General features: G+C 50.3%; 1 protein-coding gene across 3 annotated transcripts in view; it reads right to left on the reverse strand.

Moving 5' to 3' along the window:
* The window catches only part of MGAT5B (alpha-1,6-mannosylglycoprotein 6-beta-N-acetylglucosaminyltransferase B), a 38624-nt gene that overhangs the window by 10769 nt on the left and 1662 nt on the right, over positions 1 to 26193 (reverse strand). For all 3 annotated transcript variants that reach the window (XM_032448269.1, XM_015879800.2, XM_015879799.2), the window contains exons 2-8: positions 24596 to 24708; positions 15543 to 15687; positions 7606 to 7718; positions 7443 to 7516; positions 6549 to 6716; positions 5928 to 6092; positions 5269 to 5438 (exon numbers count right to left, since the gene is read on the reverse strand). In XM_032448269.1, the coding sequence (XP_032304160.1) occupies positions 5269 to 5438; positions 5928 to 6092; positions 6549 to 6716; positions 7443 to 7516; positions 7606 to 7718; positions 15543 to 15687; positions 24596 to 24708 (948 nt within the window). The remainder of the gene's footprint in view (positions 1 to 5268; positions 5439 to 5927; positions 6093 to 6548; positions 6717 to 7442; positions 7517 to 7605; positions 7719 to 15542; positions 15688 to 24595; positions 24709 to 26193) is intronic.

Genomic DNA, 26193 nt, shown 5'->3' on the forward strand with positions numbered 1-26193 from the left:
GGTCTGGTGGTTGGTGACCCTGCACATAGCAGAGGGGTTGGAACTGGATGAGCATTGAGGTCCTTTTCAACCCAGGCCATTCTATATCAGCCCCAAGATGCTGGCCCTATTTTGTGTGGGTAGGATCTACCCACCTATCTCTGTAGGTATTTCCTCATTTCTTAGGAATAAAAGACATTGGGGACAAGAACCTGTGGTTGGTGCAATGGGAAGATCCCTCCTCCAGCCCTATTTCAGCCTTGAACCAGCAAACCAAGAATGATCCCAAGCCTCCAGGAGTGACTTTGTCTCCAGAACAAGTCATCATGGAACCACACCATGGAACTACACTACTGACCAAAGTCAGGGTGAGCACAGATTTTCAACTTAAGGCTAAGAGCTGTGTCTGCAACTGCTTCAGTGCTCCTGTCACAAGGAATATCAGCACCAGCTCTGGGTAGAGCAGCCGGGTCAGCCACGGGGGAAACAAGCTGCAGTTCTGGAACTTTTATGGGCAATTTTACATGACACAGCAGATTGAGAAGATGGCAGGAATAGAAAGGCTCTCACCTCTGAGAGCTACCTCAATGAGATAAACAGGGCAGCGAGGTGACCCAGCCCTTTGGGGGATAGAGGTGGCTGCTCTCAATGGTAGCAAGTGGGAGAAGGGGAGTTTTTAAGCCACTGAAGATGCCTAAGATGTTATAGAGACGCAATAATAAAGTCCACATTTGCTCACATACACTCTGTTTTTACCTCAGGCACCAGCAATGTGCTCAGCCCCACCACCTGCCAGCTCTCCCCAGCTTGCAGCATCCCTTGTGCTCCCAGCATCGAGCCAGTGTTTTTCAAGCAGAGCTTCTCTCTCCCCTGTTTACTTATCCTTCCTAAACACTTTTTAACTGCTGATTTTAATATTCTAATCATGCAAATCCAGTTTGCAGCTCCTGAGTGGTGGGATTTTTTTTCCCCCTTTCCTCCTTATTTAAACATCCTTTATTCAAGCTTTCATCATTTACCAGTTAAGCCAACTAATTTTCTCCTAAGCCCAATTTCACTCATGGATGGAGCGAGATTTCCATGATTTTTCCCCTCACCGTGTCCTATTAACGACGCTTGAAATTACACAAATAGAACTGATGAGAGCAAATGCCTCTTTCTCAGTGAAACGCCTCACCCCAACACCATACCTGGAGGAACCCCCTTCCCCAATGAGACCCACCTGCGGTGCTGCCCACATCCCATCCCCACAGCTCAGCTCTGCTCCCCCCACTCAGCTTCCCCCTGTGCCGGCAGATGCAAGCCCAGCTCCTCTCTGCCAGCTGCCTCCACCAGCTGTGCCCACTCGAGAATAAATCTAGAGCAGCTTCTTGTCCTGCTATTTTCCCCTTGTAAATACTTGAATCAACCAAGGGGACGTATTCCCTTCCTGAGCGTGGGGCAGGCTCTCTGAATTCAGATGATTGCGGGCTTATCTTTGCATCCCATTGACCTATTTTCAAATTAACCCAACCTTTCCTTCCCTGGATGGGAGGAAATGGCCTTAACTTGTGCCTGGGGATGTTCAGGTTGGGCATTAAGAAGAATTTTTTCTCTGGAAAAGTGGTGATGCATTGGTACAGGCTGCCCAGGGCAGTGGGGGTGTCATCATCCCTGGGGGATGATGAACCATGGAGATGTGGCACTGGGGGACATGGTCAATGGGCACGGTGGGGTTGGACTGGATGACATTCTTTGTCTTTCCAACCTTAATGACTCTATGGTTCAAAATTCAGCAAAGCCCATCTAAATTCCACAGTGGTTATTAAGGTTATCGTAACCTTTCTATGATTAAAGCAGAACTTTCTGCAGCGGCACCAGAGTCAGCCAGCGAGTCCTCATTTGGCCACAGAATAAACATATTTCACGAAGGAGTGCAATTTAACAGCTCAGTAATTCGTGCTAATTTATGCACCTTCCTCCCCCTACAGGATGAAGACCTCAGAGGTGGTGGAGATCCCTCCCATCACTCCTCACCCTCATCCCTATTCCTTGCTGCCAATGAAAAAGGTTCTTTCTGGTTGGGAATTCAGCAAAGAATAAAGAACGTTCCCAGGAAAGATGAGGAACTGAATGGGCTGGGGAGCCCCAGCACAACTATAGTACCCACAAGCAGGGCCACTGCTGGCTATCTGCATGATGCCAGCACTGTGTCTGCCAGCTGGAGAGGGATGGTGACGCCCTGCAGCCCAGGCTCCGCGCTGGCTTTCATTTGAACAGATGCAAGAGAGAAAGATGGCTTTTATCTGCCAGAAAATAATTAGAAATGCCTTCAGCTGGACACCGCGTTTCCATTCGAATGGCCCTTTTTGCAGCCTGAGTACACCTCAGTGGCGGTGGAAAGCACAGGAAAATAGCAGCTCTAATTATGTGTATGGCAGGCAGCGAGATAGGAGCAGCACTCCGGCTGTGGGATGTGATTCTGGGGCTGAGCAAAGCCTCGTGCCATGCTGCACCCCACATGGGAAACCCCTCACCTGCACCCCAGGGCTGGCAGCACGGAACAAGCACATGCCTAGAATTAAATGCTTTGGCAAAGCCCATATTATGAGCCCAGGACTTGACACCAGAGCAATTAAGCTCCGAGAACACTTCGTAAAGCGCTGACCCCGCGAGGCATCAAATCCCGTATTCTTCGACTTTCTGTCCTGCCTTATGTGCAGTTAATTTCAAGGGGGCAATTTCAGAAGCACCTTTCAGCGCCTCTGAGATCGATGCTCCTCGTCGCTCCCATTCTCCTCCCCAGCAATCCCTACATGCAGCCAGCAATGCTGATGTGATGACTGCAACCAGTGCCCATCATCTCATCCCATCCCACCACCATGGGATGGGGCAGGAGCCCTCCATGCCACATCTGCAGGGGGCTGGGGAGGCAGAGGCTCAGCTTCTTGCAGCCATAGACTCACAGTGCAGTGGTGCAGCCTAGTGCTGCTGCTCTCCTCATTGGGAGCCAGAGCCCAGCCATGTTCCAGCACAGCTAACAAGTGCCTGGCAATTCCTCATGCCCATTACTGGGTAATCCCACGTGTTGCCTCTTGCTTCACATCAGGAGGCAGCTAACAAATTCTCACAGAAGAGGACAAACACCTGCAAGTTGTTCAACAGCTCTGGCAGGTCACAGCAGTGTCATTCACAGGTCTCGAATGAGTGGCTAAAAGCTGAAGCAGGAGATGTTGTGTGTCTGTAATTCAGCTCTTTGGGAAGTGCTGAGCTACGTGATCTGCCCGACCAGAATAGAGAGACAGAGAGTGCAATGGGAACAGAGGGGTTAAGGGATGTGATGGGGACATGCAGCACAGTGGGGCACTGCCCATCTGGGAGGGGAGCAATGCACCAGGCTGGGACGGCACATCCACCTTCAGACCCAACCCTCTGACTGTTGCCTTCCTGCACAGGGACTTTGTACTGCCTGCCTGATCCCCAGCACTACAGGCCCTATCCCAAGCACTGCCACCGAGCACTGCTGCATTGCAATCAATATACACACTAATAATGAACAGCTGCTTGTAGGTAACTATTGGCTGAAGCACGAGCATGCAAACCTTTCAGCAATCCTTTGCCAATGATCAATACGTGTATAAAAATCAGCTCAGAAATGCAAAGAGACAAACCAGGAGAGAGGTTATTTTGTGCTGAATAATTCATGGGTACCAACGCAAGGCCATGCTGGGCAGGAGCATTTACAACTCAGAGCTGCAAAAAACGAGCAGGAGTTGCCAAAGAGAAATGCACAAAAATGCAGAATCAACATTTCACGTTTCTGGAGCAGAGCATCTCCAACCCAGGCTGCAGGCTGAGCTGCTGATTGCAACCCCAGCTCTCCGCACACCCGCGGCAGCAAAACCCCCGTCGGGCTTTGGCTAAGCGTGAGAGATTAATGGTAGCACAGCTCGTTATTAACCACGCTTGTTCAGCTAAGTCTCCTGCTTGCTCCCGTAGTGTTAGGGCTTATCTCTGCTCTGAGCCACACTCAAGCCATGCTGCCCCACAGCAGGAATGATTCTGGAAGGTCAGCAGTAAGGAGATGGATGCACCAGCACTGCTCAGCACCCCACAAAGGGACCCTTGCATCCACCAAAGGGACAGGACTTCCTCCAGACCCAGAGAAGACCAGGAGCTCCATCCCAGGGCAATGCAAGGGCTCCTCCTCCTCATTAAATGACTGTCGTGAGGCTCTCCATCAAAAAACACAAACGAGAACCACACAACATGAAGAACACCCTGCCAGCCATTAACTTCATCCATCCTCCAGCACAGGGATGTCAACCCAGAACAAGGCAAAGCACGGAGATGGCTACGACGCATTCCTGCTCCTCTCTGAGAAGCTGCACAAGGACCAGGATTATAACGTTTTTAGTTAATTAGTTGGGAGCTAATTCTGTTCATTAATTCCGGATGCTGCAGGGGCTGGGTTGGATTTTTTCATTGTGTTTTTTTTTTCTCTCCAGGATTGTTGCTTATATTTTTCACTCCCATTCCAGCACAACTCATTATGCAGCAGAGCTGGATTAAGCATCACCCAAAATCTCGGTGGCCCACAAGGCAACTTCAGGCTGTTCTCCATTCACAACCAGCCCCCTCCAGCCTTTTCACTGGCACTTGCCCTCCAGCTCACATCCTCACGGCAGCTGAGGAGAGCTTTGTGATGCCATCAGCACCACCAGCCCATAACTCAGTATGGAGCAGAGCCAAGGTGTCTCCTACACAGTTAGCATCTCCTTTTTACCTTTTCTGCTGAATATTGGTCTCACTTGGAGCCCACACAGGTGCTTTGAATGGCTGGGTGCAGCCATCTGCTTGCACTTGCTCTGCATCTCCACATGCCATGCTGCAGACGTGTCCCAGCAATGACCAATACCCACCCAGATCATCCTGCAGCCACCCCCCTGCAAGGGACAGGGGTTATTTCTGGCAGCCTTACTCAGCCACCGAGCAGGAAGGGTGGGAGGGGAGGAAGGAAGGAAAGAGCACAGCCACTGCTCAAACAACACCGGGGGGAGATATGGGCTGAGCACCAGCTATGGCACTGACCCATGGGACAGCTGAGTCACACGGCCATGTGTTCCTGCAGAGATCATCACTGGGGAGCAGTGGGCAGAGGGGACACAGGGGATGCTGTGTGCTGCCAGTGATGCACCTGTAATGCTTGGATCTAGTACCAGGACTACAGGGCAAAGTCTTCCCCTAGCAATCCGTATCATGCCTTGGTTTCATGGAACCCTATGGTTGGAAAGGAACCACAGCACCAACCTCTGCAGCTCCTTCAGTGAGACTGTCACCTTCAGGCTGTGTCCCAGCAGGAAAAGGGCAGCCAGGATGTCGGCCCACTGCACCATCTCACCCAGGGGTCCCCCCTTCAGCACCCGTGGGCTGAAGACGTCCCCTGACTCCTCCGTCAGGAAGCCAATGTGGATCAGGATCTGTAAAGAGAGGGACAACAAGCTGCTGACAGCCAAAAATGACTGGTGGTCCCTTTCCACTTCTGCAGGCTGAAATTACTCAGGGAAACCACTCAGGTGTAAGGACAAGTGGTCTATGTCCAATTAACAAAGATCCAATATTCAGTGGCTGGCTCAATCTTCGTACATGGACCATTATCTCTGTGCACACTGGGGTCTGTTCATGGTTGCAGAGCACATCTCCCTGTAGAAAGGGGCCCAGAGGGCAGCAGGAAGATGCCTCCAGCATCAGCAAGGAGGAGACATGCTGCCCCATGCCCTGCTCACTGCCAGTGCCAACCCAGGGATGGACACCTGACAACCAGGACCCAGATCCAAAGTCCTGCCCAGCTACTGAGCCACGGCCATGGCCACCACACTGATAACACAGCCCCAACCCCACAGATCTGCTGCTCCCATTTCCCCATGTCCTCATACCCACAACAACCCCACCATGCAATAGGTTCCTACATGTTTTTGGTCTCCCTGCTGTCCCTTCAACTTCTGCTCAAGGCGCTGGGTCGCCCTCAGCCACTGCTGGGCCAGGTGCCGGATCCTCTTCTTCATGAAGCTGAGGGACTCCTTGCCTGTACCCACCAGATCCAGCAATGGGGCCAGGTCATTGCGGAAAGCTGCCTGCGGGAATGGAGCACTGCTGATTGCTATCAGGCATCACAGAATCACATAACCATGAGATATCCCACTTTGGAAGGCACCCATGAGGAGCACTGAGTCCAACACAATGACTACCTGAAACCCAGCCCTAAGTCTGAGAGTTGTGCCCAATGCTCCCAAAGCTCCAACAGCTCAGGGCAATGCCTGCTGACATGGGAAGCTGCTCCATGCCCACCACTCTCTGGTGCAGAAACTTCTAACACCCAATCTGAGCACTTGTAGGAAAACTGCCAAGGACCCATTAAGAGAGGGGTGGTTTTCACTTGGATGTTTTCCAAACTGGTGCCCCTTCTGACATCCCAGGTGGGAGAGCACCCACATGTGGCATCAGGATGGGTGCTGGGGATCTGCTGGCACCACTGCCTTGAGAACACCACTGTCACAGCCCCAACCCTATTGTTATCCCATGGACCCTACCTGGGCACGGGGTGGCGGTGGGGGGGACGGTGCAGCCGTCTGGTTCCTCCAGGGCAGGGGAGGGCAGAACCACTCAACTTCACTGAGGTAGATGAGGAAGGAGCACTCGGTGCCATCCACGCCAAAAAATGCATAGCAGGGGTCAGAAGTCCACCTGGCCCTCATCCACTGCAAAGGGGCAAAGGAACACAAATGAGGCTCATCCACACTCCCAGCTCCCACATCCAAAGCTGTCCCTGAGGCGGCTCCTGGTGCAGAACAGCCACTGATTGCAGCCCCTATTCATCACCCCCCAACCAGCCTGTATTTAATTCAACAGATCTACTCGGAGACAGCTGGCTGCACCCGCTATGTAAAATGCACCAATCACCCAGACAGGAGATCGAATTATAGCCTTGGACAATTAAATTACATTCCAAATTTACTCCAGTTGTGGACAGAAAGGATGCCCAGCCCTGGGGGGTGAAGAAAATCCAGTGACCCAACGTTGCTTCAATATACCCATCAGCAACCTTTCAGGTAGAATCAGCCTGGAGCTGGAAGCAGGAGGCTGGGAAGGGAGGGGAGAGGGGAAATGCTTTTAATTAGCCCATGTAAATATGCTCTCTGACAAAGGGATCACACTGCAGGCCAAACGCCAGGCTGTGTGCAGGTGTGGGGAGCACGCTGTGTCAGCCAGGACATGCATCAGCAACGGAGGTCTTTGCCACCATAACAAGATGTGCTCCTGTGCCACGCTGAGATTATTCCCCAGACACCAGCTGTGCTCCAGATATTTAAAGAAGATATGACAGCGCTTCCTCCTCATCGTGCTTCTGTCATTAAACACAGAAAGTACTGGCAGGGAGAGGCAGCCTCACAGAGCTGGTTCTGCCACCGTGAGCTCCAACTCACCTCCACCTTCCCAGCGCAGTCAGGGTACTTGGGGTCCCTGGGCACCTCGCACTGGTCCCTCCTGCCATCCCCCACTGCAGAGAGAGAGACAACACAGGTAGTGGGTGCCAACACAAGGAGCGGATGGGGTTGGAAGAGCTGGGCACCTGAGGACAACACTCACTTTTTGCATTCATGAGGCTATTCCGGAGAATCTGGTCTACTTTTATTGCGATGTCTGAGACGTTTTGAGCTATAGCTTGGATCCTCTCCATCAAACCGGCCGCTGGCTGCAACCTGGGAAGAAAGCAGAGAGACCCTGAAAACATCCTGAAAATCCAGGCTTGCAGAGCTGGGCTGTAACACGGCAGCGCCTCGTCCAGCAGAGAGCTTCAAAGAGTTCTGACTTTAAAACGGCATAAAACAGGTTTTTTTTTTCCTGCTATTTTTTGCAGCGTGCTCATAAACAGCAATACATCTCTGCATTTCACATCGGGAACTGCTAAATATGCTGGCGAAATCTGTTTGCGTTATTTCAGACGTGCTATGCTTGAAAATCCTCCGCTGTGATTCTTGGCCTTGCAGCTCACGCAGGAAGACATGGGGAGTTAAAAAAAATAAAAGGAGAAAGAACCAAAAATTGAGCAAAAAGATGACAGAAATAGCAAGAGGCAAAGAAAGCCCTGAGAACCACAAATGATGATGCATGGATGGCCTGAAGTCCAATCCCATTGACTTTCCACACCCAAGGGTGAAAGCTTTGGGGCATGGGGAGATGACAGGGACATCAGCGGTAGAGTCCAAGCTGGCACTGAGCTCCTTGTCGTGGCCCCATAGAGCTCATGGGCACCACCCCAGTGTGGTCAAAGACCCAACATCACCAGCTCTAAAGGCTGCGTATGGCAGCTATTGAACCACCACTCACAATCAATCCTGGCTGTGTAATCAGCACCATTACCCTCCACTGCACGAGTGACAGAGCAGGGCAGAGATGCCCCATGTCAATTAAAACCTGGTATAAAAGGGCAGAGAATTCAATCCATGAGCAGGGGTGCCACACTCAACAAAGATAGACTTCTACCCCCAGTGCTCCACTTGCCATTTCCACTGCAAATGATGCCTTGATGAGCGCCGTTATCACAGCAAATAATTTCCCCTTCTGCAGTGGCTGGGTCATGGATATGGATTTTTCTTGCTGCTGCTGGGATCATTATAATACAAGGAGATGTCATAAGCAGTGAGCAGAACCAAAAGGGCTACCTTGAATACCTCTGGCACAAAAATATGTGCTGATATCAGGTCCTTCCCTCTGAAGTTTTATGCTTGTTCTCCAGCAGATCACTGAACCCGAAGGCTGCGATTTAAAGTACCTCTGTCCTCAAGGCTAAAAAAATCCTGGGTTTATGAACCGATACTGCTCCGGCTGTTGATTTAAGGTCCATTCTCCAGCAGCAAGCAGCCCACATTTTCCCACCTGGCATGGTTTATGACCATCAATACTCAACCTGCATACCTCCACTGGGAACCACATATCTTAGGCTTTTAAGAAATAATAAATGCAGAGGACACCATTGCCCCCAAGTAACTTTCAACCTTTTGCAGAGAAGAAAGCCCAGGTCTCCTACCAGCTGCTGTAACAGGAAGAATCCTTGTGAGACCCTGGCAAAACACAGGAACAGAAATGACCTGTGACAAGCTTGGCTTGTGAGCACAGCTTCAGTCTGAAAGCTCCTAAATCCCTCTTTTCTGCAGGTCTTTATCCACCAGGAAGCATCAGTCAGACCTCTGTATATGTCTGTAGGGACCAAGAAAAGGTTGGGATGGGCAGAATAGGAACAAACTCAAGAATTACTGAATTTAGAACCAACAAGGCCAACCTTCTGCTCAAACAGGACAGGGCCATTGGCTTGGTATAGATGCTCCCCATGTTTCCCCAGGACTCACAGCTGTGCAAAAGGATGCGAACAGATTTCTATCTCCACCTAGAAGTCACTCCAACCCCTGATAGGGTCTAAACCAGCTTGCAAACAGCCAGAATTTGGTGAATCCCAAAAGTCCATGTTATTGCAGGGGAGCTGGACTAGATGAGCATTAACTGTCCCTTCCAACATAAATGATTCTGGTAAAGGTTGAAGGTCTCCATCCTATCTCCAACCATGGGATCCCCCAGGGCTGAGCATTGGTAAATGCATTCACATGAGACCAGAACCTTCACTCCAAACTCAAGGCTTTCTCTGGGCTCATCCTCACAGCCAGCCTGCATCCTGCTGGTTCCCAAGATTTATCCTGGCATTTATGTCAGCCTGCCTGGCTCCCGTACGTTACAGCTGTTCCCTGAACACAAAGGCTTCAAGGCTGAGCCCTTTGATATTAAATGGGTGTTTGATCACGGCATGCAAGCAGCACTTCTAGTTCTCTGGAACAAGACATCCATGTCGCATTCAGCTTCCCACAAAGTGCAGAAGTCTTACCTAAGAGGAAATGAGAACTAAAATGATCTGGACTAAGAAAGGGAATATTTCCTTCCCTTCAGCTATTTTGGAGCTGAAATGTCCAGCACAGTTCTTGGCATCTTTCATATGTTAAAAGGCAGAAATAATTGGAGAAAGCACCCAAAGTGGGGAGCCAAGCTCCATCTCCCACCCATTACATGCTTACCACCTTCATTCCCCAAACCAGCTTTGGCCAGCATTGGAGCAGGGGGTTCCATGCTTGGGGTGAAAGCTGCACCAATGTGACAGGGCTGCAGCTTGAGCAGCGCATTTCATTGAATGCATTAATGAGACAACAAAGAGGTTAAGTAGAAGTTATGTCAACTACCATTAAAGTGATTTGTCTCCTGAGCAGAGGACAAGGAAACAAGACAGTTAACAGCAAAAGCTCAAATGCAAGAAGGTTTTCCTGGAGCTCATCAGAATCTGATGCCTTACTCCCAGTAACTAGAGAAGGACAAGGCAAGGGGCCCATTCTGCTAAATGGCAGCTAAGCAGGATGGAGAGATTGTTCACCATCCAGAAACACCACGGCAAAGCACCAGCATGGCGAAACCCAGAGCTTGTCCCCAGCCATCCCCCTGCATTGAGTCCTTTCTCTTTGCTGCTTTTTGACTGTTCCTATAGCGACAATATAAATGCCACCAAAATACACAGGGACTATGCCAGCATTGAAACTATAGTAAATTACTAAAGGTTTTCTGGAACAAATTTTTCCCTGGGAACTTAAAACCATTTACTACAGCAAATACAGTACTTTTACTCCTAACCATCAATATTGATTTCATCTTTATTATTTTCAGATTTATACTTCCCCACGTTGATTACGATTCAGATCACGCTGTGGCTTATAACGCACTGTATACAGTATTCATCTCATTCCAAAAACTGCTATTAAGACGTATCTTTCCCCACAGGCGGATCATTTGCCACATAACACAGCCAGAGGTTGAGTTTTCCTTTCCTTTTTCATACGTTAATTTGCTCCCTTTCACTTTGCCTCTTGCCCTCAGACTCAGCCTGGTTATCCCTTTACAAAGCACCATGCTATTATTGCCCTTTACAAAAAGCAGCACTAAGAAAAGACAAATCTCTTCCTATTTGTGTGTTGTCTTCATAATACAAACCCTAGGTATGTTTGTTTGCTCATCTTATATTTCTTCCGATCGCTGTTGACTTTGGAGAGAGCAATGCGGATGGAGAAGAGCAGATGTTTGGAAGGTAACACATCCACATCCCAGCACTCATAGACAGAACTTCATCAAAGGGCTTTGCTTGCTCATGACGGTGCCTGTGCTGCTATTCACCTCTTTTCAATCACAGAATCATGGGATCATTAAGGTTGGAAGGTCTTCTAAGATCATCCAGTTCAATTGCCCACTTACTGCCAATACTGCCCACACCCCTCAGTGCCACATCTCCATGGTTCCTGGGTACCTCCAGGGATGATGACTCCACCAACCCTGGGCATCTGTGCCACTGCATCACTGCTCTAACAGAGCAAACTTAAAGGTTTTGTTGCCCAAAGACATGAGACAGAACAGCAATCCTTTGCCCTTTGTGGATTCATATGAGGCAAGCAAACTGGGAATGCATTTTGGGATGGGAGAGCTCCAAAGGGACTCATGTGAAGTGAACATTGGATGTTGCAGGAGCAAAGCTGAGCTACGTCCAAGCAAACTGCAGAAAGGAAACCACACGTGTGGCCAGCCCCAGCTGTCCAAATGACAGATTGAGTAATAAATACTGGGGCATTTTACACGCTGAAGTATTTCAATTTATTTTATTTTCCATTTACGGCAGTTGATGGTGCTCACAAAAATGCATTTAAAGGGCCAGACCCTGAGCGAGCTGCAGCCCTCAAGAAGCCTCTGCCATTTCAGCAATGAATTGCACGAAAAATAAGATCTCTTGGCAAGAAAACAAGACACAGCCAGAATCACAGCCCAGCTGGGAGCAGATCGCATGTACTCCAACACATTGACCAGTTCCAGCACCACAGACCTACAACTTGCACCCGCTCCAACACAAGCAGTCAAAATCATTGATTAAGGTATTCTAAGAATGCTGTAAGATGCTGGGAGATCCTTCCCAAGCAGGATGCAGTGCTGCAGCTGTAAACCCAAGCCTTGTTTTCTTAGAATCATAGAGTCCCAGAATGGCTTGGGTCAGAAGAGACCTCAAAGACCATCCAGTTCCAACCCTCCTGCTGCAAGCAGGGCTGATAACCTCTAGACCAGGTACCTGATCAGGTCATTCAGAGCCCCATCCAATCTGGCCTTGGGCATCTCCAGGGATGGGGTACCATGACTCCCAGAGCAGAACAGAGCCCTAAGCACAGGCAGCAGTAACTCCTGTTCCTGGGAACACAAAGGGTTACAGCTCAGTCACTTCAATGTCTGTTAATCTTTACTTGACAGGGGAATAAATCAGCAACATGTGCCTCAGTGCCTGGGCTGTCTGATGCCTGCAAGCTGCTGGGAAGAACCTTCAGTGAGCATGGGAGGATTCACCATTACTCCATGGAAGCTGCCTCCAAGTCAGCACTCTAACTCTTGGATTACACTGTAATCAAAGATCCATGCTGTGGGCACCAATGGAGGATGCACCCAAATTCTACAGGCACTGAGGGCTAGCCATCCACCCAAGCACAGCTCAAAGCTGTTTGCCTTTAGTGTGTTAAGGCATCAAACTACACCTTCTGCAAAGCAACAAGGCACCCCCAAGAACTTCAGGGTGGAAAGGCCCAAAAACAGCAGAAAGCAAAGGTGTGCTGAGGATGTGGCTGCAGCAGACCTGGAGGTGCTGAGGAGATGCAAGCACAGAACTGATAAGAGAGAGGACCTGGACTGATAAGAGAGAGGACCAGATCAGATCAGCAGCGCCTGATCTGATCTGAAGCAGCTCCTTAGTGGCAGCAGTTTGGGGAGCTGGGTTGGCAGGATGCAGGAACAGCATCAGCTTGGAGTCATACTGTGAGACTTCTAATTTCCAGGGGAATATGGAGTTGTGTAACAATTATAAGAACAAATACTTGAAGTGCGTGGAATTAACTGAGCCTCGGCAGTAATTAAGTCTGAAGATTAATCAGCCATTAGTAAATAACAGCCTACACATTATCCACTACATGGGGCCAGTGGATGAGAGGGGCAGCAGGGCAGATCCCTGCCCAGGACTCCACTGCCACCTCCCACCTGGGGACAGCCCAGACCTGGGCTCCTATGAGACCCCAGCTGCATAGTCCAGCTGAGATCAGCCCCTTCATCCCTCCATAGGTTCTTTCCAGCCAGGCACCAGCGCTCTCACCACGTGCTAATATTTCCCCTGCCCAGCAAACAGCTCTCCAGGAGGCTTCCATAAGTAGTTCTCATTTCCTGCCCGCTGATGATTTATGAGGGTTGCATTCAATTAACAGCGGTATTGATTTTCCCACAGCTGACTGGCAGCCTGCTCGTGCTCGTTGGGAAATTCATCTCTTACCTTCCTGCATGGGTATGGAGAGGGAAGGGCTGGAAAAGGCACTGAGCAAAATCCAGTGGATTCTGAAGCTTGTGCCTCCTATCCCAGAGAGACAAACAAGGGGCATTCCCAAAAAAATCCTGGTCACCTCAGCTAAAGAGGATGTTGGACACCTGAGCCTATACAAAGCTGACCCTGAAGCACTGCAGGAGATGGATTTGACACATGAGTGCCTATAGATAGCGCTTATGGGACAACAAGCAAAGCTTCAGGTGACTTCAGCCATGAAAAACCCTGTAGTCACTCCCAGCTGCGTTGCTCCTGACAGCTGAGCAGCTTTCCAAGGCTGCTAATTAATTACACCTTGAGAATTTGAATTCCTCCATGCACTTTCTGGGTAGAAAGCCATCCCTGCAAGACTGATATGGGGGCACTGGGAGCACAGAACGTGCTGGGGGCTGTGCTGCTGGTTGATGATCTTGAGGTCTTTTTCCAACTCCAATTGGGATCTACGATCCCACAGATGACCTTGAGGATCTTCTCCAGCTTTAGTGATCCTACGATTCTATAGAGACTTGAGGGTCTTTTCCAACATCATGACTCCATAAAGCACAAAGGGGCTTCGGCTCATTCCTACCCAGGAGGTGCCCCCACCTTCACTGCTTTTGTGGAGGTCCAACACAGCAGAACAGCCCCTGGTAGAAGTAGGACAGATTCCACTGCTGCACAGGGGGAGTTGCAAGAGCCCAAGCTCCTGGCTGTGCTGAGCAGAGAAGGACAGGATTGTGGCAGCCGTGCTAACCAGAAGGGCTTTAAAGAATTAAATCCTTTTGAAATTATCACCCTTTAATTGTATTATCGTTCACTGACAGCTTCAAGTCGGTCACTGGAGATCAAAGGAGGGTGTTTGTAAATGCTGCCGGGACCATCAGCCCCACCACGATGCCTTCAACGCCTGCAGACACAGAAAGCAAATTCAAGCCATAACACGGGCTGGATGACAATGCAGGAAAATGTCTGTATGGTACCAATGAGTCCACGCAGCAGCTCAGCTCGATGCAGATGCTCGTGGGGCTCGGAGCATGGGATCATTTCCAAGTGGTGTTTGTAGCATGCACACAGCCTCGCTTGTTTGCGCTCGGGTTCATCTCATTGCTTTTGTCGTTTGGGTTGCTCTCAAGGGGAAATGTGTAAGGAGCAAAAGGTGATGAGCTGGAAGAAGTTGATCCTGCCAAGGAATACTCTGCTCCTGAAAATTAAGCGAGCTGTAATTTCAGCCGCTCAATGCCATCTCAGCACAGCTACAAAATCCAGAGGATGCTTCCACGCACTCCATGCTCTGCAATCCCTCTCAGGCTCAGCAGGATCAGACCCCCATGCAGCACCAAGGGCCATGATTCCCTTTGAGAAGCCCTAGAACCCCCTGGGGGTGAGCAGCTTCTCGAGGCTGCTGCCACCCAATGTGAGATTTCCCTGCAAGGCGATCGCTGCCAGCTCATCTAAATGCTTTTAAGTTCATCTCTGATGTACAGAAATTATTACAACCTGGAATTAATGGTTCTTCTAATGAGAAATTGGCCCAGAACATCACTAAATGAGAGCGAGCGCCTTCCAGTCTAGCAGCTACGTCCCTTCCTCTCCTGGATTACTGCTGGTGCATGAGGCTAACACGCAGCCTCACAACAATAAAATCCCCAGCACCTGCCATTACAGAGGCAAATTATATTTTTCAGTGGTTAAAATTACATTACTTAAAAGGCAAAGCCATGCACTCCCAGGCTTCCTGCACAGCTTTAATTCGTGTGTGCACTCAGTTTGGTGCAGTACAGCCTTTAATTACAGGCTCTCTTACTATATTTTCCATTATAGGTGCAGAAGAGGCTCATAAGAAAAGCAGTGGGGAGAAGAATGGAAATGACTGTGGGGACAGGGAGGTGCAGAAACCCTCAGTGGTGACAAGGCAGTGGGGACTGTTGCACACCCTATGGGTCACCCACAATTCCATATGAGCAAAACCAACAGCACAGGGTGGAAGATGAGGATCAGCAAGACTGGAATTTCCTGGCCCCACTCTGAGGTGTTGAGCATGGCAACCCCTCAACAAACCCCCCCAAGCTCATGATTTTGGGGACAGCCGAGGTGCATGGGGGCATCGGTGCCTCCAACTGACCTGTCCAAAGGGAAACGTGCCTCATCCCCTTTGTGGAAATCAGTGCCATTCTCCAGCCTGGCCAGGATGTCCATCCTCTTCATCAGCAGCTCCAGCATGTCGCTCATCCGCCGCAGCACCCCTCGGGACTCCAGAGCGCCCATCACTGTGGGGCACAGAGAACAAGAGGGACACGGTCACAGCCAGGCACAGCCAGGGGGACAGAGCCGGGTGCCAAAGCAGAGTCTCTGCAATGCTCAAAACTGCCCTCACCACACTCCCCAGCCCAGGGCACTGTGCTTCAGGGGCCACACGGTGCCCTGCTGTCCCCTCCAGGTTTTGTAGCCTCATATCTGCCATCATGCCCAAGGTGCAGAGCTCAGATTGAGCCCTGCTGCACCTGGATTTGGCTGCAGGCAACAGAACCTGCAGAACAAAGAATATTTGTGTGTTGCAGCTCAGCCAACTCCCAGCAGGGCAGCCTGAGGTTCCAGCCCCATTTCACACTCTGCCCCATACCTGCAGCACACAGGTTCTTGGTTTGATCTTCAACATAATGCCAGTCAGCCCAGAGCCAAGCAATGGAAAATAAAGCTCCTGTTTCATCTCAGCACCATTCATTTCATGTTAGTAATAACTTAATCAGCACATAATCCCCCAAACTTCTCTCATTTTGCTTATCTCCGCCATTCCACTCAGATAAGCTTTGCAAAGGGCAGTGCACATTGCAGTTATGAAGCAGCAGGGGACGAGCAGGCAGCATGGGGATGCATGGACACCCCATGGCATTAGGAAAGGGGCACCCCTGGGGCAGCACTATGTTCATGGCAAGAAGTCAGGGGTTTTTGCTTGAATCTTAGGATGCCTGAGGTGCTGGTCAGGCTGGGGGGACACAGGAGCCCTGTTTATCTATCCCAGTGACCAAGGGAGGGTGCAGACCCCTGGGCAGGACATGAGCTTTTCCCATTAAGAGGCAGAATTGCTAAAAGGTGCAATTTAAAGATGTTGCAGGGGATAGAAGTGGAAACTTTGATGCTGGAGCTCAATTTGCACTGGCCAAGTTCATCTCCAAACATAGCCCAGCTACAGAGCCAACAAAAATGTAACAGCTGTGAGAGGGACTTAAGCCAGAAAATGCATGAGGAACCCACAGCCATGCTGTGCTGCTGGGAAGGGGCAAGAATGGAGCCTGAAAAAGGAGTGAAGATGATTTATAGCCACCAAGCCAGGCTGCTGCCCCAGTTTGCAGCCAGACTGCATCCGTTTAATTAAGGATGCTTGTTTAGTGGTGCTGCTCGTTTGAAATTCAAATAGCTGCTCCTACAGCCCTGGCACAGAAGCAGCTCTGCCCTTTATTAAAGCACAGAACCTGGAAAAGCCCTTCTCAAGGGACACCCTCATCCCCGGGGGCTCCCCAAGGAGAATTCCCACATCCTTCCTCTACATCCCAGCGCTCCTTCTTCCACATCCCAACTCTCCTTCCCTGGCATCCTAATGCTGCTGCTGGGGAGTGGAGTTCTCCCTCCGGGCAGCACATCCCCTGCCCAAAAGCAGTGGTCCCAGTACATGTTCCCCCTACCCATGCTCTCCCCTGGCTCTCCGGGATGAAGCTGAAGCTTTTCCCCACCAGCCCCTCTCTTTTTCAGCCGCTGGCCTTTTTGTTGTTGTTGTTCCAGAAGCTTAAGGAGGATAACAAGAACAATCTGACATTTTTGGCAACGATTATTACATCTCTTGGAAAGTGTGCCTCATTAAAACCCAAAAGAAAGGAGGAAAAGTGCTGAAGAGACTCTTTTAAACACGCAGGAGCTGGGATGGATTCGTTAACCTGTGGTGGAGCACTGCGTCTGGGGGGAGCCATGCAGCTCCAGAAGGGGATCTGCAGCCTTTAAACCATGATGAAGAGCATGGGAGGAGGCAGGAGAACCCAAAACCCATCTCAGCAGCACAAACCCCTTCAAAACAAGCCTCGCAAGCGACTTTTCTCAGCAAAACAACACGCAAACAAAAGCAAAATACAAAAGGAGAAATATTCTAATTACCCCTGATAATCAGCTATGATGGGAAAGAAAACACAAGGAAAACTGCTCAACGGATTAATTGGAGTTTGCTAAAGTATGACAGCTCCTGACAGCTCTCTGAGCGGCAGGCACTCTTTAAAGGCAATCACCAAACCTGACAGAGGTTTTCATAGCGGCACTATGAAATAATGATTGCAATCAATCATATCTTACTGGATTTCATGAGACATGCTGGTAAACACAGGGAAGGGAGGAGAATTATTTATGGTGCTTCAGAAGAGCATACAGCTAAGTAATTGGAGGAAATCAGGGGAGGAAAAGAAAGCATCCCCTCAGGGCGATGGCTATTGGAAGAAGAAAGAGTTTCTCTGCAGTGGAACAGTCAACAGCCGACGTGTCAGGATGTGGATGGGAGAAAAGAAGAGTTTCTCTGCAGAACAGGCAACGTGTTGAGATGTGGTTGGGTTGGGAAACTGAGGCACATCTGAGCCCTGCTATGAAGGCATCCCCTGGCATGGAGAAAGCAATGTGACAATATATCCTTCCTGTTCATAACATGGCTGATTTGTTGTGGATTCTTTTCCTTCCTTCTCAGACATAAGTCACATCCCTGCCTGGCTGTCTCACTACAGCTGAATGCTCAGCTACAAGCAGGGAATTTGCTCAGCGATGCTGAGATATTACTTACATCCACTGAAAATACCAGCTGAATTAATTTCAATCTAAAGCATCATTTGCTCAGCTTTGCTTTCCTCCTTTAAAGGACAACTAGAGGCTACTTAAGCTCCTCAAAAGGACAAGATGGATTGCAGGAAGGAGCAGCTGCTCAGCAGAGCTCAGCCTTCAGCTTCGCACCGTCCCATAGAGACACGCTGCGGGATCTGGCCATGGTGCTGATCCTAAAGCACGAACCCACCTCACACCTCCCTTTACCCACGCTAATGATTCTGGTTCAAGCAGATTAAAAGAGCAAAGCAACTTGCCAAGAGCTCCTGCTAGCTCTGATGGGTAGACCATTACAACCACAGCACAGAAATTCTGCACTAACTGGCACCAGTTGAGACCCAGACCAGAGCCACCCCTGCTCTGCAGCTCTAGGAAGGGACATTGTCATAGAAAGGCTTAGGTTGGAAGGGAACTTAAAGATCATCCAGTCCAGCATTTAGAGAAACAGACTGTTTATCAGAGAGTGTAGAAATAGGACAAGGGGTAATAGCTTTATACTAAAGGTGGGGAGATTCAGATTACATATGAGGATGATATCGCAGCAAGGCCCTGGCACTGCTGCCCATAGAGGTTGTGGGTGCCCCATCCCTGAGGCCAGGTTGGATGCACTTTGGGGAACCTGGTCTATGTGAGGTGGCCCTGCCCATAGCAGAGGTTTGAACTGAATGGGATATAAGGATGCTTTCAGCCCAGCCATGCTGTAACCCCTACATCACCCACCCTGGCTAGTCAGCTTGAGTCATGAGTGTGGGCACACCAAGCAATCACTGCCATCTGCAAACCACTGACATCATCTAAACTATGCAGAGGAAAACATAAACCAGTTCAGCCACAGTGAAAAGCACAAGGAGCCACTCAACAGCATTCATGCCAATGACAACATTCCTGACAGCAGCTGGCAGGGAAATGCCTGCCCCATAATCAGCTAATAAGGCAGCCTTAAGTCAGTGGGGGGAAGGCTGATGAAGGAGATGATATTGGCTGGGCAGCACACAATTTACCCCCTTGGATTCATCCATCCCTTTGCCCACTGTGGTGCAATCAGCACTAACTGCACAGCACTGGGAATGCACAACCTGGCAGGGCTGAGTGCTGCCAACCGGTCACCTCTGTCCCCCAGCACGAATGTACAGTAATGTATCACTGCAGCCCAACATTACATGCATCTCTATGCTCCATATTTCTGTACAAATAAGAAAGGGCAGGAAGCTGAGCAGTACAAACATTCATAGGCAGGAGACATTGCTGCAACAGAGCTCAGAGCTGCCCCAATCACCCCCACATTTATTACCTTTTCCCCACACACACACACATCCCAAAGGACAGAGACCAGACCAGAAGTGCTGCCCCAAGAGACACACCACAGGGAAAACCAGGATGTGGAGAGCAACGTCAGACCCTGGCTTTGCAACTGGGACCCCAGTAGGGAAAGATCACATTCAGAGGCTGCTCTGCTTCCTACTGTGCTTTATATCCTCAAGTACCCACTGCTCCCAGGTGCAGGATGAATTTTGATTTTAGTGTGAAAGGGGTAATAAAAGCCCAGAGAGCCATTAACATTCCTCCCGGCCGTGGCGGGCTGTTTGCTCATCAGAGGTTGATGGAAATACCGTTTGAGTTCCTTGCAAGCGATGGAAAATCAATTAATTGATTTAATCATCTCCTGGGAGCCACTGCTGATGGAGATAACGGAGCACTTGGGCCCAGCAGGATGCTGCACCCTGACACTGCTGGGATGGGGCAGGAGAATCTGCAGTAATCCACTCAAACCATTGCTCCCACCCCATCCCAAGCAGCTGGATGTCCCCATTTCCCTATTTCCACAGCACACATCTGCCTGCCTGGAAGAGCAATTTAGTCAGAGCTATAAAGTTTTACAGCTCCACCTTAAAATCCCTTTGCAGAAGCGATGTGGGGACCTGCACCATGTACGCACTCATTGAATGGATGGGGACTGTTCCAAGGCCAAAGCACCCAGCAGGTTGTGGCCATAGGAGAACAGTACTAAGTCCCTTTGCTGCCACAGGGCATTGCCCATGGGGACACTGCATGCAGAGCATACACTTCTAACCCATCACCACTTCTGGTGCGTGCAGCAGCACAGCCAGCAGCACCCACACCCACCAGCACCAGTTTAAACAATAACTAATGAAGCCTCCACACACTCAGCAGCAACAGCAGCATAAGTGATTCCTGTTGCCTCATGGAGCTGCTTCAAAGAACCCCTGGAGCATCTGAGCATCTGTTGGGAGCAGCAGGGAGCAGGGCTGGTGGGACACAAAGCCCAGGCAGAAAAACAAAGCTGAAGGGACTTGCAGGACCCGCTGGGGACACGTATCATGTAGCAGCCTTGATGCCAACAGCACCCACCATGGGGAGCTGGGCAGCCACAGCCACGCTGCTCTGAGGGATGTCAGATGGCAAAGCCTCCTTCTGCCTTTCGAGGGAGCTCTGCATAAGGAACATCTGAAAGCAGGTCACGGCGCTGTGACAGTCGTGTTGTCCCCAACACCCGGCGCTGCCTGGGCGAGACACTGGTGCTTTAACAGCACATCCTGACAAGGTGCTTACAGCCACGGCGCTGCTCAGCAAACAGCATCAACAACATCCAACAAAACGAAAGCAGCCCTGCAGAGATCACAGCTCGCTTGGAATGGAGCTAGCAGTAATTACAGCCAGGTCTGCACAGCTGAACCTTCCCAGCTCTGTCCCACGCTCTGAGATGTGCCCTATCATTGCTATGGGGTTACACAAGGCTTTGCAACTGGCTCTCCTGCTGTCTTCAGCATGCATTAAGGCAATGAGATGGGTACATAACTTACATGGCTTCTTGAGGGCAAAGGGAGCATGAGCCCCCCGAAACACACAGCGATGTGTAACATCCCCAGAGCAGCCCAGGCACTCACTCCCTGAGTGCTCTCCAGCCAGAGACCTGGAGAGGTTGCATACAACGATCTGGCAAAGCCACTTTGGGGTATTTTGCTGATGCCAAGCGAAATGCACTTCAGCCTGAAAGGGTGAGAGCAGAAGTTACCCTTTCCAAGACAGAGCCACAACACAACAGACGGCAGGATGCCAGGACAGACACATTTGTGTTTTCCTACCTCTCCACAGAGCTGAGCCGTCCCCTCCTGGCTGTCCTCCCCCACCACAACCATATGCAGAGGGTCAGGGCCATGCATAGAGCTTCCCCTCCTCCACCCCCCGCAAGCACAGCCAACTGCAGGGCAGCACAGCGCAGGTATTCCAGCTCTCTCTGATCATTAGTGATGCTGAGCTTGACCTTTCTGCATCTGCCGTGAGAACAAACGACACTATCTGGACACACTAACCCAGCTGGGATGCACCGCAGCAGACGGAAAGCCAGCAGAAGTGGGAGTGAGAGCAAAGGGCCCCTCTGAGGGGAGTGTGTTGGCTCTCACATTTCCCTTTGGCCTCTTTGCTCTGCTCCTCAGGGAGCCATTGATGCCACTGAACTAACACGAGATCCCGGCGTTTCGTGGTGCTGTGACTCTGGAACAGCAAAGATGCCCTATAAAACCCCGAACAACCTTCAGCATTACCTTCTGCAGCTCAGCTCCAGCTCCTCTCCATTAGAATCCCTCCTCCCAAGAGAGAGGAACTACAAACACAGAAGGACTTGGCTGTGCTGTGCAGACCCAGACAGCCCTCCTCTCCACTTCTGCACTCATCAGTGGACAAAATTGCTTTAAGCAGGTGAGACACTGAGAATCAGAGCAAGGAACAGCTCCACAGGAAAGGCACGGCACAACACAGCAAGAATTGCTCTGGGGAGAGCAGGGCAGGATTTCTGCCAGGTGATGGTCAGTGCCACTTCCAGCTCAATCTGTGTCGGCTGCAGGACTTCTCCTGAGCCCTTTGCCCCAGTGTAACAAACCAGAGCCATCTGGTAGCCCAGGACTGTAGCACTTCCATATACCTGTGTGCATTACAAACCCACTCAGCATCCCACCTGGGTCCCTACCCTGCAGCCCCCAGGAAATCAGACCCCCAAACATCTCTCTCCAACCTGGGATGGAGCAGCAGCATTGCAGTGATGCTCTCTGTTTCCTGCTCCCCATTAAAGATTTCAGTGCTTTTCCAAGACAATTACCCTGCCCCAAAACAGCCCTAAAACAAATCACGTTTGGGAGGAATGAAAACACTTTAAATGTAAAAGAGGAGGTGTGGTGAGGGCACAGACAGCTGAACCTCTCAAGTGTAGGTCTGCTCCCAATGCATCTCCCACACAGGAGACGCCTTTTGCCAATGCAGATCTTTGCTTGTTGAACAAATTCTCCTGGTGACCGTATCAAAACAAAGGAACCTCTGTCTGTGTTTATTTGGCAGCAGGATTAGGAGAAAATACCACACATTCCTCGAGGTTTTTATTTATCTTTAAGACGCAAAAGCCTCCGCTGCATCAAATCACTGAGCAAAGAACCCATCTGAGCAGCGATTTCTGGCACACACACACAGAGATTGGGCTGGAGAGAGTCTCCTAGGAGGAGATTCACATATAAAAATGAAATTAAAAACGGGATTAACTTCCAGGCTGTGACATTATCCATTTCTCCTTTTCATGCTCCTGCCTTCTATCCATCTTCATTTTGGTTTTGATTGGCTGCCCGCTCAGCTCAGATGCTGAGAAAGCTCTGGGCAAGGCTGTGGCATTTCCATAAGCTCTCCTCAAAGCACAGTTTGGGTAAATGCACATGAGCCAAAAGCTGAGTTGGGATCGCAGCACCCAAGGGGTCAGGGGAAGCAAGAATAGCCCTGGTGTGGCTTTGAAACCAGCACTGCAATGAACGGTCACTGCTTATCCACAGCCAACAGTTCTCCCATGTGAACTACCTGGAGGTGCTGGGCAGGCCGACACCACAGCACTGTCAGCCCCGTGTACACCTGGTGGGATGCATTAAGTGAGGACACAGCAGCTGCAAGGCAAGGAGGTCTGCAGGGAGAACCCCATGAGCAGAGCCTCGCTGGCCCCAAACTGCACCTGCTGCATTAGTGAGGCAGCTCACACCCAGAGCAGATGGGAAAGGACGCTGCCAGCTTGCACTGCAAAATTAATTAGTTAATAATGAATGATGCTCAAAGGGAGCCATTAAACCCAATGCATCAATGAGCCCCTTGCTCAGACAGCACGCAGAGGACCTTGCATGCTCAGACCCTGCCCCACAACACACACATCTGAGCACGCACCCAGCGATGCTTCTGCACCCAGCAGTCCTGAGCCCATAGGGCTCCATGTAAATGCTGGCCCTCTTCCCTCAATTACCGACATTAGCAGCTAATCAGCCCAGCCAAATTAACCTGCTCCTTTGAGCTAGTCTTCAGACCAGCATTGTGCACTTAACAGCAACGATAACAACCAGTGATATTTCTTGGGTTTCCTTGGGATCCATAACACATGTTAATTAAATGCCCGTTTGTTATTCAAATTGATCCACTGAGATGTCACGGCGCTAAGAAGCAGCCAACCCATCCGTGTGCCCCTCACCCCCATCCTACAGGCGCTCAGTGCTCCCCTGGCACAGCTCAGAGTCTCTCCATGGGGCCTGGAGGGAATCAAGTTCTGCACCCCAAGCAGAGCACGGCCAGAACCTCCAACCCAGGCACCAGCCTGTGCTTTACACGGACCTTTCCCACCTCACAGGGCTCCAATCCCCATTTTTCCCTGTGGCATTGATGAGGTTGGCCAATGTGCACCATCCCTCCAGGTTTCTCAATCCCTACATAGGACGAACCCTCCTGTCCCAGATGCTGTGTTAGATAAGGAGCAGACCAAATCTTTCCAAACAAGTGACACAGCAGCCAAATCTGCAGCAATTCAACTGGAAGCAATAAATCATTCTGAGAATCCATCCAATGGACTAAAGAAATGGATTTACTCTGAATTTCTGAGCTTCCTAACACAGCAGTACCTGCCTTAAGCAGTGCTACAAACCAGAGGCGCTTCAGAAATTAGGAAAAGAAATGAAATCCAGCCCCAGGACTGTGCTGCTGAATGCAAAGACACCAAGGGCAGGAGGCAGCAGACTCAGATTTGGGTTAAATAGGTGACTAGAATAAGGATAGAAAAAGTTATCCCACCAGAAAAGGGGACAGTGGCCTTTCACTGTCATTTTGCCCCAGCTTCATGGAATCCTTTAGGGTGAACCCGGGGACTCTGGCAGGTTTCTGGGAACCTTGGCTGCTGCTGACATCGCAGTCTGTGCCATGCTCAGCTCTGCAGCAGTATATCCCCCTGGGCTGGGACATTCTGCATCCCCAGCTTGGCCAGACAACGGGTGGGCTGTGAGGCCATGGAGAGGTTCTTACCTTCAGTTCGGATGGTGAAGGGTGAATCCCCGAGGCGCTTGGCCGAGAACTGCCCTCCCAGCGACGTCATTAAGAAGCACAGAGTGAAAAATCCAATGCCCAGCACAAATATCCTGCAGGGAAGAAAGCAAAGCCGTAAGGAGGGGGTGAGGAGCTGCCTCTTGCCTCCAACCATGGCCTTATTGAATGGGAGGAGCCCCAAGATGCTCCTACCCAACCCCCGGCAGCAAAATGGTGTGTTTGAGCCCAAAACACCTTCTGAAGTCACTGTGACCCTCTAGCAGGGTCTGGGTAGGAAAGCTCAGCCAAAGCAGCTGCAGGAACCACTCAGCAAACAAAACTCATTTTCCTTCTGAGAGAGCCCAGGGAAAAGCAAGACCTTGTACCTTCCCTTTCTCCCACAGGAGCTAAAAGAAAAAACAACCTACAGCATAAAACCAATAACAATGATAAAAAAGGAAAACAACTCCTTTTTGTTTCCCCCATAACCAGGCTGCTGGTGTTTCTACTGTGTCCAGATTTGGGGATGAGCGTTCAAGGAGAATATATGCTGTGCTCAGGGCCAGCATGTTTCAAGGTAACAACATCATCTGCAGGGCATAAGAGTGGCACAGAACCCAGCACTGCCACCCAGCACCGTGTCCATCTTTGGAGGTAACATAACTTGCCTTACAGTATTCACCTACTGACCCTTGTGGAGTAGCCCCATGCAGTGTGTGGCATTGCTGGTCCCTGCCCCATGGCCATGGGGAGCAGAGGTTGTGGTGCCCCCAGCAGTGCTTCCAGTCCCCTTTGGAGACCCACAGGCAGAGCTGATCCCTCCAAGAAAGGTAGAACTGCCTAAAATACCTCTATAGACGCTGCAGAAACCTCCTGTTTGGGTGGCTCCTTAAATCCTCACAGCTGATCCCACTCTCCATTCTCACCCTGTTGACACTATCTTCATCATTACCCAAGACCTTAATTGTGCATTTTAATCTTCATGGTTATAACCTGGCAAGGAGTGTTAGTTTAACTCTGGGAAGAAAGAGAGACTGGGAGATCCCCATTCCAGCATCTTATTAGGAGACAAAATCTGCTTGATTTTGATTGGATTACAGAGACACCGGGGGGAGATGCAAGAAGGATCCGATCCTAATTGAATTAAGGTTCCCAGTGCAGAAGCAGACCCAGCCCAGCATTTCTACCTTAAAGGGTAGAAATTCCTCTGTCCAGACAATGAACGCCATGAAGGAGATATAAACGAGGTTCAGATCTTCCATATTGCCCAATGGATGGGCTGGGACTTCAGTTCCCCAAATTAAGTCTCATTTGCTGAATGCCACAGTGCTCCAATGACCAAATAGCATCTATCCCACATGCTGCCTTTGCCTGCTGCCAACATCACCTCCAATTCATCACCACCGTGCTCCAACCGTGTGAGTTCTGCTGCCAGGTCCCTCTGCACACCCATGAGAAATCCATGCCCAAATCCAGCTCTGCCCCAAAGCAAACAGCTGCTGCTGCTGAGACCAAAGTGAGAGCCATCCCTAAGCAGCCCCACAGCCTGCTCACACCCTCGCTTGCTCTCTTCCCCTTCCCATTTGCTTCAGGCGCTT

This window comes from Coturnix japonica, chromosome 18 (genome assembly GCF_001577835.2).
Source record: "Coturnix japonica isolate 7356 chromosome 18, Coturnix japonica 2.1, whole genome shotgun sequence".
Classification (NCBI taxonomy): domain Eukaryota; kingdom Metazoa; phylum Chordata; class Aves; order Galliformes; family Phasianidae; genus Coturnix; species Coturnix japonica.